Consider the following 14818-nt stretch of genomic DNA (forward strand, 5'->3'; position numbering starts at 1 on the left):
TCCTCGACTGATGAAAAATCGATATAGTCGTAGTGATAACTGTACACTTTCGAATACTTACTTAATTATGCTTTAATTACGTGACAAGTCTGCGACATCAAAATATAGTGCAAACAGTGTCATTATCATTATCGTAAAATCCTATAATAAACCCATGTTTTTTTAAACTTTCCCATGTTGTGCATAACTTTGAATAGCACTCAACTTATAATGGTTTGACAGTTGAATTATATCCATCAAGCAATTTACAATCGATACAAAAACCACAATGTGTAAAAACTGTACTAGTGCATTTGGCAACGAAATCTCTATTTCCTCATTCTTAATAGTTTTAGGGAGCAAAAACACGTAACTGTTTTGTGTTGCCTACAGCAAAACAGCTGAACACAGCCGACATTTTTCTTAAATTTAACAACATTAATTTACTCTTTTAATTTTAGTATCGACAAGAGTAATTAACGCACCAAAAATAAATCGCCCCAAACCCAACACATTTATTCGAGGATCTTTGATTAAACCGAAAGGTTGGTTACTTTTGATAAACAGTAAAAATGACGTTAAAATTTTAACGACTACATGATACGATTTTATTTTTAACGGACGAATACAGAATAACACGAACGCATTCTACACACTAAAACACCTTCTTTCTCATAGGGAGCGAAAACAGCCTTATTTTTAACTCTGACCTTATTATCCAAAGTGATCAAACTCATCGTACACCGTAACACAAGCAACAAAAGCTGCAAGCTCTGGTTTGTCGAAATTATTATGTGAACGAAGAACTCGAGGTCATTAAGCACGCACTAACTAGATACCTAACTGAACGATCTACACCGCACCGCAGGAAACTACCGACTGATAAAATTACGCAACGTAATTGCCAGTAAATTTTCTTTATACCGACAAAAAAATGCAAACTTGATAATGATGATGTTATTAAAAAATATATTTACTCTGTCCACAAGAAGTTCAGCAACTTTAAACAATAATGTGTACGTACGTAAACTAGTAAACAGAACGAGTCATAGTAATGCTATTTTTAAAACCTTAAACAATGATGGTTTCATTTAAATCTATAGATACACCTTGTTATTATTTTTTAGGCCAACGTAGAATTAACAGACGGTTCCCGTTGATTCTACATACAAAATTTAAAGAAACTTAAGAAGCCGCAGATGTAGTAGAATTTTCGTATATACGAGGGCCATTCAATAACATCTAAAATTGGAGCCGGAACAACTTTATCAATTAGTTTATTTAATTGACTCTTCTGTCATTCTTTAAATGTGATTGGAATCACCTTGTGTCAATGTTAGCATTTCTTCATAAAATTAATTTCTGTCTAAAAACGTGATTTTCTCAATTTCGTTTTATCTTACGAATAAGGATAAAAGTTATAGAGTAACATCGGTAATAAAGAAGGAATGTAGTATTCACTTAGTGCCTTAATTGAGCAAAAACGCTTAATGTTTGCAACATACCGAACCGCATTGTTCTGACCGAGCTTTTATTTTCTTACATACCTGTAATATCTTTAAATAATAGCAATTTAAGGAGAAATGCAGTTCATACATACGTCTGATAAATTTATTTTTTATTGTTAAAATTGGATATGTGTGCAATGCATCGTAAACCATCAAGTGGTGATTGTTTCTTCGATAAATTTCGAATAATGGAATGTCAGCAATTTTTTTTGTTGTAATTGCCAAAACCAAACCTTGTTTCTGCGTACTGAAGAGACCCCGTAAACGAAAACTGTCAGTTGTCGTTGAGCGAGACTCGACCTTAATAAGTCCTAATTGTCGCGTTTGACTCCTGCCTCATTCCTGTCCACCCTACGCCAGCGCTGTCATCCTTATCCACGTAAAATTTTTGCTTGGCAAACAAAGTATGTACGAATTGCCGCCTCATTACGAAACGTAACAGTAAATTTCCATGAAAACACCGCCGTAGCACAATTCTTGCCGAGTTCCTTGCCGTCAGCGGAATTCTTATCAAGATGCGGGTTATATTCTCGCAAGTCGAGCGGTTATACGCACCTAGACTTAACTCCCTCGTGTTTCCTTGTTTATATTCTCTTCTTTTCTTTCCTCGAGCGCCACGCGGACATAAAACTGCTCGATGCAGCGTTGCCGAAACTTGAGGATTCTTTGTCCGGGCTGTAATTACGGGGACACGGCGGCAGCTGACAACGGATCCAAGACATTGTTTGTGTGATGAATTGTTGAACCGGTGCTAGCGAGCGGCCGACGGAACATTCAATGGAATATTCAACCCTCTACGCCGCCGAGTTAGTCGGGATCGCGCGCCCGAGAAACCACCCCATTACAAATTCAACCCGGTTTAAATTTTGGATACGGACTGCTTCTCGTTCCAGATCTTCGCGGATTTGAAGTTTAGGGTCATTCGGGAGGGATGGGCCGCGGTGGCGGAAAAAGAACTTTGCGGTTGTCGGGCCATGCTAATTTCGGGCGTAATGGACACTTAAACAGAACGACAAACTGAGAAGAAGTCTGCATTACGACCATTAGAATTTTTTTTTGACACGGAGTGAAATCGATTTTGACAAGGTATCTTTCTGGTGTTTGTCACAATTGACACATTGTCTACAAATGATTCTCATCATATCAAAGGTGACTCTGGAATTCTTATGTGAATTATTTTCTCGCTTTAAAAGTTAGGGTTTCAAAGTAACCTTCAAGATTGAGCCTGATTATGTCCAATACACATTGTATGTGCCCCTTTGAATTTTTTTAGAAGAACTAATCTACTATAATAACTAATACTAATCGAATAGTTTCATAATTTTCCTGAATTTTTAGATCTCCAGCAAGTAACTGAATGATCGCAAAAAGCTCATAATATTTTTGTACATTATTTTTTAGAATTTCAAAACTGCTGTTGATAGCAGAATCATTTACAGACATGCTAGCTTTCTACAGCACGCAGGGGAGAAGATTCCTGACGCAACTGTCAGCAGGAATACGGCTCGCTTCGCTTGCTGGAAGAATTTCGTAAAAAAATAGAACCTAGGACAGTTTTCCTTCAGAACAATGCAACGAAAAATATAAGTGAGAAGTTTATAATTGCCGAAATCTGGGAAAGCTGGTGACAAATATGTTCTGGCGTTTGTGACGTGGAGCAGGCCAGCGAAGAGTCACCGTTCACTTAACACGTCACTTGTATGAAAGGCACTGTTACGAAGAACGAATGGTGGCTCAATAATTGTTTGTAAGGCTAAGAAGACTGGCCAAGAATGATATTTATCGGGAACCGGAAACTGAAGGTTGAGCTACACAATTCTGCTTTTCGTGTATCATGGAGAAGCCAAAACAATCGCCTTTTCGGGATCAATTCTGCGCTGATTGGCCGCGTAATCCGGCAAATTTTCAATCTATATACCGATAAATTCATAAACGGCAGCGTCGGAACGTCGCGCCGCTCCCTTCTGCCACGGTTTCCATTACAAACACGATAATAATGTTCTAAGCTCTGCATAATGTGTTTGCGTATTTCGTTCGGATATTTCGCACCGGCATCTTAATATATGCACCCCTCCGATGTGTAATTATACAATTCGCGCATTATCACCACTTTTCCGATACGCGTCCTTATTGTGCCATGTTTCCAAAGGATTTGGGTCAACACACCGTCTTTTCCACACAAAACCTAACGTTTTACTCAATGGAACGGACAAATCGATAGTTATTAACTCGTTTACGCAGACTTGTAAGTGCCAGCAGGACCTGTCATTTGAGGGAAGTTTAATATCGATGCAAGGATACAAAAGAGCAGTTAGAAGGAGAGTTCAAAATCACGTCACGCCTCGATTTTTCGTTTGACAGAGGAAATTCGCACCAAGTCACACATAAACTCGCAATTCCCAATCCCAATCTAACCGCATAAGGTTTCTGTATTTTCTTCCGGGTCTCCGCTGACACGAGCTGATATTCTTTTTGTTCAACTTACTCGAAAGAAATAGCATCGTCATAGGATGCAATGCATAACAAATTATGCAGCGGATTTCAACACTGACACCTCTCGCCACAACAATAAAAACGAAACTCTCTCGATACTCGAAAATCAGTTTGAGAAAAAAAAAAAAATAGTTTCGAATACAATGCTACTTACGGGGAATGAAGAATCGACTCCTCGGCTTTGATGTTATTCTCGCATAAACAGCGGTGGGTGTTCAAAAATTTCATATTTAAATCTGAATAAGCGTTCTCCGAATGATGGTGTTATTAAGGAGCTAGCATATCAACATGATATTTTAATTAAAACGGAAAGCCTACTTTAAACGGATTCAATAGTGAGCAGCCTTTGTTGTTCGCTTCCAAATTTGGGAAGGCAATCTGAAGGCGTAAGAGGTTTCTTGCGGCAGTATCTATGGAACAATTCTTGTTCAGCGCCGAGTTAATCCGTCAGTGTGGTTTTTCTCAATACAGAACTTTATGTGTGCGTAATTGAGATCATTTCGCTTCTTGTCGGAGGCTTCTACATTCGACAAGCTATTGGAGCTATTATCCGGTCCATTCGCTCTCGAAATGTATTTTTTTGGGCACTCAACGTCTCCCCCAATGACGTAATGAGGGTCAAATCGTAAAATCTTTTTCCCCGGTCTGCGATTTATGTGGCATTGTAAAATACAATCGTCATAAAGGATAATAACACCCTCTTAGCGTCCATCCGTTATAGATTATTGCGTTCATTAGTTATCCCCGTGCGAAAAATCGAAAGTTTTGTCGTGAGTAGGTATCAAGAATCGATATCTCGCGTGGAAGAGTGTTAGACGAGGGTCGAAACCCTAATCTTGGTAGATGTTAAGTAAGTAAGCAGCTTGGGTTGTAGATGGTCGGCCTGTTTACCTACGTTCTAACTTCAGCTAGTTCAAGTTGAAACAATCCTGGCCAAGATAAACTCAACTCCTCCTTAAATCTCCAATTCTCGCAGTGCGGGTACGTCCTGTTGTATCTAAACTAAAGCATCCTGGACGGATTAGGAACTCCATAGTAAAAGGAAATCAAGGCCGGAGACAGGCGACACTTAGCAGGAGAAATATTTATCCGACCCTAGCTCGGCCAGAATATACAGTGTGGAGAAGAGGGACGAAAATGAATAAGGGAGTAATAAAAGGGGCCTACGTATGGCCCACGTGCCACGGAAATAGATGCAGAAGAAAGTCGACAACGCACAAAAACAACCAGAAAAACATATAAAACCGGCAGGAGGAAAACAAATGGGCAAACAGTGCTTTCTGGCCCAAGGCGAATATCACATTAAAGTTCAAAAACTTTGCCCAATAAAACTGATATCGATTCGACGGTGGAGAGGTTACTCTTTCTAAAAGGGCTTTTGATCGGACCGACAGGAAGATAACGCCGGCGGAATCCTTCTATTTATAACGTCCAGGACAATATAATTATCGGTGATACACGCTACGCCACTCAGTTATATGAAAAGTAAGGATATGCGGGATTCGCGAACGGGATAAATTGAGATTTCCCAAATTGTTCAGATGGTGCCCCCGAAGTGTTCGCGAATGCAGCGCCATCTCAACACGGTAAAATATTATATCGCACAATTTATCCTGATGTACATAAATTGTCTCGCGTTACTCCACTCTTCGCTAAAACTCCCCTTAAAAGGATATTCCAGTTCGAAAGCCGAGGAACGTTTCAACCTAAAACCGCCACGCATCACGCAACAAACAAATAAACGAAAACTCTTTCATACAATCCACGGATTTATTTATAATTTCAATCATGAAAGTAACCATTCCGAAGGCAAACAATAAAATATTGACAACCCTGGCGCAACGTACGTCGTCTCGTCCTTCTTGCTCCCGCAGCGAGCCGCCCAATTAAAAATTCAAACTCTCCCTTAATATTTTAAACAAACTAATGCACACCGAGTCAATGTTGTTACACAATTACGAAATTATTAAATTCCCCATTGATTAATTACACTGTAGCGAAATGAAATTTTTCCTCGATAATTGCCTTGTGTTCCGCGGAAGAATGCAAAAAATCCTCACTTTTCTCTCAGTTCCCACCCCTACTATTGTACGATGATAAATTGATAAGGTCGCTTCGACCCCGAAAATACCTTCAAACATAACAAATTTTTAATAATGCGCCCCGTTTCGATCGAGGTCCACTTTCGGGATCGATGGTGGGGTTGGTGTTGTTTGCGCCTCCGGGGGCGGCCGGTTAATTCTGCGCGATAATTTCAAAACAAACAAATTTAGCTGCGCCGGCAACAGCTTAATTGATATCACCCGGACTAAAACGGTCAGGTAAAAACGTTTGTGTTGGCGGCATCTGTCGGATGTGTTGTGGGAAAATCATGTGGGTTGGGACGACGATTCAAGACTCGACTTCTTGTTTGTATACCGTTAGATCAACGACGAGTTATCATTTTAACTGTAACGAGGAGACGGTCGAACAGGAAGGCGCCACCATATTACGTTATTTGCTCGAGAGGATATCGAATAATATAATCGGTAATCACGTGTTCCGCTTCTATCTGCTCATTTTACGGTACACTGTAATTGGAAAAAGCTGAAGATATTAGAAACGCCCTCTTCTTTGTCCTTATTACTTCTAGCAAATCTGATACATCTACTTTGTATTACGGACGAGACGAAAACAAATAGCTTACAGTCTTCATAAAAGAGGCACAATCGTTGAATGCGACTTCTTAAAACCGAAGCGAACTCCTTAACTAGATGCAATATTTTCCTTTCATGTAGACTGGTGTTATGTTCGGCTAAATATAAAGCTAGCAAGAATTCTTGATTTGATCTAACGTGATAAGCTAGCTAAATATAAATGCCACACAATAAATAAGAAACCTGAACGGAATGACTTCGTTTCCAGGTAAACTAACTTGCATAAAATTTAAATTTATGATTCGTTTTCTCACTAAGGAGGTCAGAACCACTACTTTACACACGCTGTTCAAAAAATGAAATAAAATAAACGTACAAGTACAATATTAACAATGCCACCTTATTACATAGAACTGACTCTTTTAAACAAAAACTCTAACTGAATACTGAATTTTACAAATCTCAAAAATTTGTAGAGTTTTAAGTTAACATCATCACGATAGTGCCACTTACAAAATATACAGGCCATTGCTTAAGCCGCGGTCCTACAATTCTGTTGGAAGATGAATGTAAAGACATGACAAATCCAAATGGCTAAGGTGGGTGAAAAACAACAAACTATCAATGAAGATATTGTTGTAATTTCAAATAAGAGTGCACTATTTATCACTATTAATATTAATCTTTTCAATTTCAATCAGCCCATCTACTCTAGTAGCCCTTACATGTAAACTCGTTACGTGACCGCTTCGCAATGACGTACTTCCCCACCAATTTTGCGTATTAATAAAATTTTACAACCTGCCATTTCAAAAACCTAAACCCTTAATCCATAATACCATAAATCCTGGATCTTCGAAAACCTTCGAGGACAGTATTTAGTCTACTCCATATGGAGTTAACTGAAGTGTCTCTAACAGTCATGTACAACGACAGAATATTAATTTATTGTTTGGGTTTACATATAGGTATCTGGTTGACTTTCAACGTTATGAAATTATTTTATCGCAGCATTTAGCTGAGTGAATCTTTGACGACGAACTGTTGTCCTCAATACAACTCCCACATTTCCGTAAATTTCAAAGTGGCACGCTTCATCTGTCATAGATTGAAAAGGATCTTTACGAGAGAGGTTGTTCGAGCATTGTTGGCCTGAATGATACTAACGGGCGATAAAATTTTATTACTATACAAAAATACTACGCGAAGTTTTTTAATATGAATTTCAGAAGAAAATAAATAAGTTGTTTCTTGACTTTATAGGGTAGTTTGACACATCACGAAAAATTTTAACTTCAGTGTAGTTGAATTCGTCCACACGGTAAACTTTAAAACTTACATACTTTACTTTATGGTCATTGCGACTGTTGATTATAAAAATTAATTATAATAATATGCAACATACATATCTGACGAGAAAATGCGCCCTGAAATGGAAGCTGAATTAGCACGTAGCGACAGAAATTAATTTTACATATTTTGTGATGATGAATAAAAGATTAAAATCCGTACATGAAACACAAAATAGAGATTTTTATTCTTAATTTTGAAACATGCATACATCTATGTAATTAATGAAGCAATTTAATACAAAGTCCGTTTTATAGTTATTCAAAAACACGTGGAGATAATGAATTCCATATATTCGGTTGCTTCCCACATGTGATGAATCATAACGTCAAGTTCACGTTTTCGTATTAAAAATTTAATAGGAAATGTTTGAGTTTCAACACAGGAACACTGACTGTTGTTTATATAACGGCGGTCTTACAACTTCTATTTTGGCAAAAAAAAATACTTTCCATAAATCTTTCTTCATTTACTACCTTTTGTCCGTAAACTCTTACTCTGAGATAAAAATAAAAATCGTTTTTCATTAAATTTCGCTCTAAAGACTCGATTCATTCACAAATTACAATAACGTAATTAAAATTTGTTTGCTCCGCTTTATAAAGAGTAATATTAACACTATAATTGGTGTTTTGAAAAATTTCAACAGATTTTTACAATTTATAGTGGTTATTATTCTTTAATTAAAAGCGCTGCACGTAAGCACCGCTGTTGTGGTTATAAAATTCAAAGTAAAATAGTAAAACACAATATAATATAATGTTGCACTGAAACTGTAAATGCAGCGCGTAATACTCAGTTACAAATTACGATGTAGTAAAACCGCAGAACTTTATCAACATTTTGAAGTGACACTTTTGAATTACACCTTATATTAAAATTCTTACAGCCTTTGTATAAAAGTTCCGTCTCTTATTTGTAGTAATCGTAACTAAGTGGTTGTGTATGTCTGCGACAACAGAGTACACTTTGAAACTTTCATTATTTGTAATTCAACACTCATGTTCGCTTAATTGATTCGCTCTAATTTGCTTTTTCCAAACTTACGCGGAAGCACAGTATCGTATAATACGGCGTAAAAGAATCCCTTTTCCGTCGATGCGTCGGCAACCAAATTAAACAGTAAGTAATTTAGTTAAAAGCGTTTAATAAATTAACTATCGGCAGGCATGAGCTATAAAAAATGAAAATCTCCCTAAAATAAGAACCGGATCTCGATTCGGCCGATTTCCTAATTAATTATTATGATGAAAAAGAAGCGGAAATGACCGCTGACGGGTAGAATAAAAGAGAACGCAGGCGCAAATTCGAAACTTTACCCTTATTATCATCGTTTTTTTTTTATCAATTCAACAACTTTCATCCCGCAAAGTTTTCCGGTTATAAAAACAAGCCGTAAGGCAATAAGAAGATGGCTTATAATTTATTTAGAATAAGAGATGCCCGAGCGGAACAGCGCACCGACAACTACCCCCAGCAAGAAAAAGCCGACCACGTTAGTTCGAAATGTTTAAGGGGATGATTTACATAAATCGATACGGCAAACCACAGAAAATCAAATCACGATAAACGCGACCGGTCCACCGACAGCGAAACCCTTTTTCTCCGCCGTCCCCCGGCAATCCATCGAGCGCATTGCGATCCCGTCGTGCTAATCAGATGCAAACCCACTTATAAATTTAACGCGTATCGATAAAGCGCCCAAAATGATTCGGGGGCGGCCGGCCGCGGGGGCGGTGCAGGTCGCGGGGGCGGCAGTGCAAGGCATAATCAAGAGCAAGTGGACTTACTTTGGGTCGTTGTTTGGCGGCGGGGATCGGCGTTTGGGCGGCAAGCGTCGGCGGCGGCGTCGAGCTTGAGTCAATGTGCAGCACGGCTTAGGCTCTTTTGCCCGGGAGCGGCAGGACTCAGGCAGGATCTGGAGTCGTCGCACGCGCGCCTACTCTTCCACGTGACCAAGCGAGTGCGCGGCGTATCGCGGAATGGCGGGAACTGACTGTTGTACGATCCGTTCGGAGCCCGCCGCACGTCGCCATGACAACCGAGCGGCGGCGGCGGCGGCGATGGCGCCGTCACCGACCCCCCGGACCACGGGCGGCCGAAAGCGGGCGCTCCGCGGAAGTGCAGCGCGAGATGGAAACGCTTCGAATTAAGAAAGTGGAGGGATTCTTACGAGCACAAAGGGATCCGGACGCACGAATATTTTTCCAAAAAATACACTCACAAAGAGCCAAAAATAATTATTAATACATTATAACGATCGTTCATACTGTATGTAAGCCGTCTTTAATTTGTGCCAACCTTAAAATTAATAGCCTTTGTTCTTGGCCTACATTTTTTTGAAACGAACAATATAATGGGATTGTTAATATAGCAGTATTATATTTACAATTTCATAAATCATAGTATTTTGAGTATTCACAGCCCACTAAATTGTTCAATTTTAGTAGCACGCAAAAAATCGTTATTCGGTCTCAAATTTTGTGCAAAAACTCAATTATTCAACTAAATTTGCGAAAATATGCGAAACGTCTTATTCAAAGATGATAGGGCAGAAAAATTTGAAACAAATTATCTCTTATGCTGTGCAATTCTTAAATGTGGGTTAAAAAGCTAACCTTTGGTGAATACGATGAATAACGGAATTTAACTAAGAAAATATCTGCAAAAATTATTATTATCCTTTATTTTAGTATATCAAAAGGTTATAACCCGCTAAATTGGTCTGAACTTTGCCTAATCGAACAATACATGTGCAATATTAGATTTTCTATGTTTGTTTTGTAATAACCTCTATAAAGTAAAAATCGAAAAATAAATAACACCCCCGCAGCCCCTGCATCGTGGGGGACAAATTCCAAGGGAACGCCACACAAGTACAGACAATGTAAAATATATTTAAAGCAAGTAATTAATGGAAAAAATGGCGTCTCAGCAATAATAACGTGCTTAACTTCAAGGGTTTAGAAGAACCAGTAGTTTCGGAAATTACGTGTCTAGACGAAAACGGGGGATCACTTTTTCGTACTCTAGGGGTCATTAAACGTCGAGAAAACATGAAACTGGCAAGTCGTTCGATGGACTCGATTACTATATTTTATTTATTATGATTTTGTCTTATAGTCGGTTGATTGAATAACATTTAAAGATGAATATTTGTTTTTTATGACAATAATTTAATAGTAATCACCCTTTATATCACATAATCGCCTATATACAACTTTCGACCTACTCGCTGAATACAGACTTCCAAAATTGGCAAAATTTTCTGAAAACCAGGCAATTTCTATGCGACAATTTAAATTTCCAGCATAAAACCAAAGAAAAACGTTATTTATTTATATCTAGTTCTTCATATATCTCTAGACCATGACTGCATAATTTATTTTTTCACTCATGTTTGATGCTTGAGAATTTAATGTTCTGCACCTTACCAAATAATGGATGTTCCTCTCCTACCAATAGATAACAAGAGGATAACAAAAACAATTGACAATGTTGGCATGGTTAATCTAAACTGATAGATGATAGTTTCAAAATATAGAATTGCGGAGCTGGAATGTGAAGTAAAAGGAAATGTGCTAGTATTGAAAAAATAAACATATAAACCACAGGAGAGAACACTTTTCAGGCTCTCGCTTTCTAATTTTCCTCGATTTTTCAAATCTCTAGAAATAATTCAGCTCGGGACAGAAAAGTGACTTCTCTGCTTTGGTATATATTTACACTTATTATACGAACATTTGTCCAACAAATGCAAAAAGAAATGATAATGTGTTTTTAGACTCTAAATATTCATTAGTTCGGACATTTGTATTTATTTAATTAATTTTCTTGAATTCGTTGTTCAATATTTTGGGTATAATGTACCCTGTATCGACAATTTTGTTCTGTGGAGAAAAAATGTTACCTGATATATATTTTTTTGACAATGCAATATACAGCTCACACCTTAAAAACTATAGCGAACTGGTATATAATTATGAAGAAATCTTCTTCTACAAATTGACACTTTTATCTCAAGTAATTTTAAGAATAACAATAAAAACACATCATGGTTCAATTTCATATTTCTTTTTAAATCTTTTATTTTTGCTGTATCTACTGAAAATTTTGAATAATTCAATAGCTAGAGCAACCCTCCGAAAGATACAACAGCTACAGAAATTTCAAAACCATCTGTAGTGCAACAAAGAAAATACAGAGTAGTGATTATGATGTGAGACACACTGTATGTGCAGAAAATCATTGTGACGGTATAGCACAGAACAAAACTAAACAAAACTGTTCTACTATACCGTTCGCAACAAAATAAAAACTTTTAAGCACACTTTCGTAATAAAACTGAGAAAAACACTAACATTAAAATTTAGAGAAACGTAGATACTTCCTCAGTTTATGGTCCAAAATCGGATAGAAAACAAACAGCGACCCTCCCATGCCAGTGACGGAAACTTCTTCCAAAGGGATTATCATATGGAACAAGGTCCTCGGTTTTCCATGTAAAGTGAAAAGAGGAAAAAATGATAGAAAAACCATTCGATAGCGGGCCTTTCGTGACTACGCAACATCTTGCTTTGCCCACCTAAATTTTTCAGCTGAACCGACCACGTTCTACTGTCAATTTTTAATGTGTTTACGTTTTTCTGAGTACGATAAATATCCACAATAAAAATTCAGCTTATTACTCATAAAACCTAGCTCTATGGACTTTTCCTACTTTTCCATTATAAATATTTAGGTATTATATCGATGTCAGGCCTTTTACAACATGATGAAACGGGGAACGTGGCTCGGAAAGTGGGTTAAAAACATGCAGGACCACGATTTTCAAAGATTCGGTGGATTCGATGATTCATAATAACATTTTTTTGCGTTAAGTAGAATTCAGCGTGTCTGTTTTACGTTACTAGGAATGCAAATGAGAGTAATGTTTACAAAAGAGCACTAAAATCGTTTGTACCATCACTCGCGGCACGTTTTCCTGCTATTTCCTTAAGACAGAGACTCCATTTTGCTGGAATAAATCATAGCGAAGCAAGGTGAATGGTCTTATTTATGTAACGTCGACGACAACGATCTCGTCATTATCATGTCGTTGCATCTAATGGCTGCAAATTATCACAACAAAAACCTTCCATATTCACGTCATCTCCGAAACCGCATCTGCAGCAAGTAAATGCCACATTTGTCTCATGCCTCAATGCTCCATCTTGATTTATGCAATTCCTTCCGAGTTCGTTCACTTCTTCTACTTCTTTCTCCTCCCAATCGATCATTGACCACATGTGCCTCGATCACAAATCCTGGTCCCTCCAAATGGAGCAGAATAACCAGCTCGCCCATAAACTAGCTGTCAAAGCGAGAAGGGGTAAACAAGTGGTCATTATTCACTTTATTAGGGTTGGTGTTTATTGCCCCCATTTAAAAATCATTAATCCCATCCCAAAAACCCGGGGACAACTGTTCTAGAACAAAGACCGATGCATTCGAACGTCGATAAATCCCATTTCAATCTAACCAGGGATGCATGTCGAAAATATTGCATAACCTCATGTCGGTCATAAAACGGTTGTGTAACATGATAATAAGATAATATAGTCGTAGGTTTGCGTGCGGATTTAGAACTAACTCCTCCCGGCGGACTAGTTAGACGGAATAAACGAATCCCAGACATGGAAAACGTTACTCTCATCATAATTTCCGCGACGTTGCACTTGCCAATAAGTCGCGTGTAAATGTCGCACATATTCGCAGGTTTTTCATCATACTGGGGTCCATTGTTCGCGCTACGGCATTGTTATAGCACGCAGTTTTGTGCCAAATAAGCAGAAAAGTTATTAGGGAAATGCACGGGTGGTGCAGTGTTTTATGCGTTTTTGAAAGGCCGTCTGGGAGATTATCGGAGGGCTGCGAACCAGCAAAACCCCTTCATTTCCCGGGCTTCAAGAGCGGGGCTAAAGCGGAATTATATTTGCCGCAAATCTGAACGACGAAGTAAATGGATAACGTAGTTTTTACTCTTTTTTGACAAAATTTGCGTAAGGAGAGTTGTGCAACTTTGGTACTTATTAAGTTATGTAAAAGATTATCAGAGACAAACAAAAATAATCAATTGCTAAATAATAATGGAAAGGGTCATCTTCGAATGGTTAAATTACAAACAAAAACGATCATTATATTTTAATAGGGTCCGGCAAGCAGTGCAGAAGATATCTCGTTCCTTTACAAGGGTGGGCGTTTTTAACAACCAGCAAAAACAAAATCCCAGTCTAACTCACTGTCTCCGTATCCGCGGGAAGCCTAATTCCCCGTTCCTTCTATCAGTATCTTCTATCTATGATTTATATACAACAGGTTATTTTTAATTCGAAAACAACTCCGCCAGCATAGCCTTCATCGACGTTGTTCTACTTTTAGTTTTTCTCGTATTTTTTGCTACCATTTGTTACCACTGTGCTCAAAAAATCTTCTATTCGGACGTTTAATACTACGTTGGTCTAGTCACGCAAGCATTTTAACGAACGCGTTTTTTCGCGATCGTGTAACAATATGGTCTACCGGTGAGTTTGAAAAGAAACATGAGGGACAAATCTAATGTATGCACAGATTTATTGTTGGTGTGTTTAAGTGCCCCTTTCGCCCCACTCTGCCTTGCGAAACTCGGAACAGGTTTTCCAAGGGTGTGCAATCGTTGACCCTGTGCAGATTTGTCGATTCCCATCGCCGTCAGTTGATCGTTTTCCGTGTGAAGCGACCATTAGGAAAGGCTTGGATGCGAGAGGGTTTATCATTTTTTAATTCTGCTGTAGATCTGGAGAAGCGAGAAGCCGCCGAAGGAAAAAGCATGCA

At 38.2% G+C, this 14818-nt stretch overlaps 1 protein-coding gene across 10 annotated transcripts in view; it reads right to left on the bottom strand.

Annotated features, from left to right (window-relative positions):
- Rbp6 (RNA-binding protein 6) overlaps window positions 1-14818 on the bottom strand; it is a 396054-nt gene that overhangs the window by 96572 nt on the left and 284664 nt on the right. The window contains exon 1 of one of the 10 annotated variants that reach the window (XM_064072967.1): window positions 9757-9972. The exons of 8 other annotated variants lie outside the window; for them this stretch is intronic. Coding sequence is in view for 1 of the 2 variants with exons in the window: in XM_064072943.1 (XP_063929013.1) it covers window positions 690-716 (27 nt within the window). In the remaining variant the exon portion in view is untranslated. Of the gene's footprint in view, window positions 1-689; window positions 845-9756; window positions 9973-14818 lie in introns of those variants that run through there. One more of the 10 variants, XM_064072943.1, reaches the window with a different exon arrangement.

The sequence above is a fragment of the Zophobas morio genome, unplaced genomic scaffold (assembly GCF_036711695.1).
Source record: "Zophobas morio isolate AGI-343-1 ecotype UQ-CSIRO unplaced genomic scaffold, CSIRO_AGI_Zmor_V1 ptg000004l, whole genome shotgun sequence".
In the NCBI taxonomy this organism is placed as follows: domain Eukaryota; kingdom Metazoa; phylum Arthropoda; class Insecta; order Coleoptera; family Tenebrionidae; genus Zophobas; species Zophobas morio.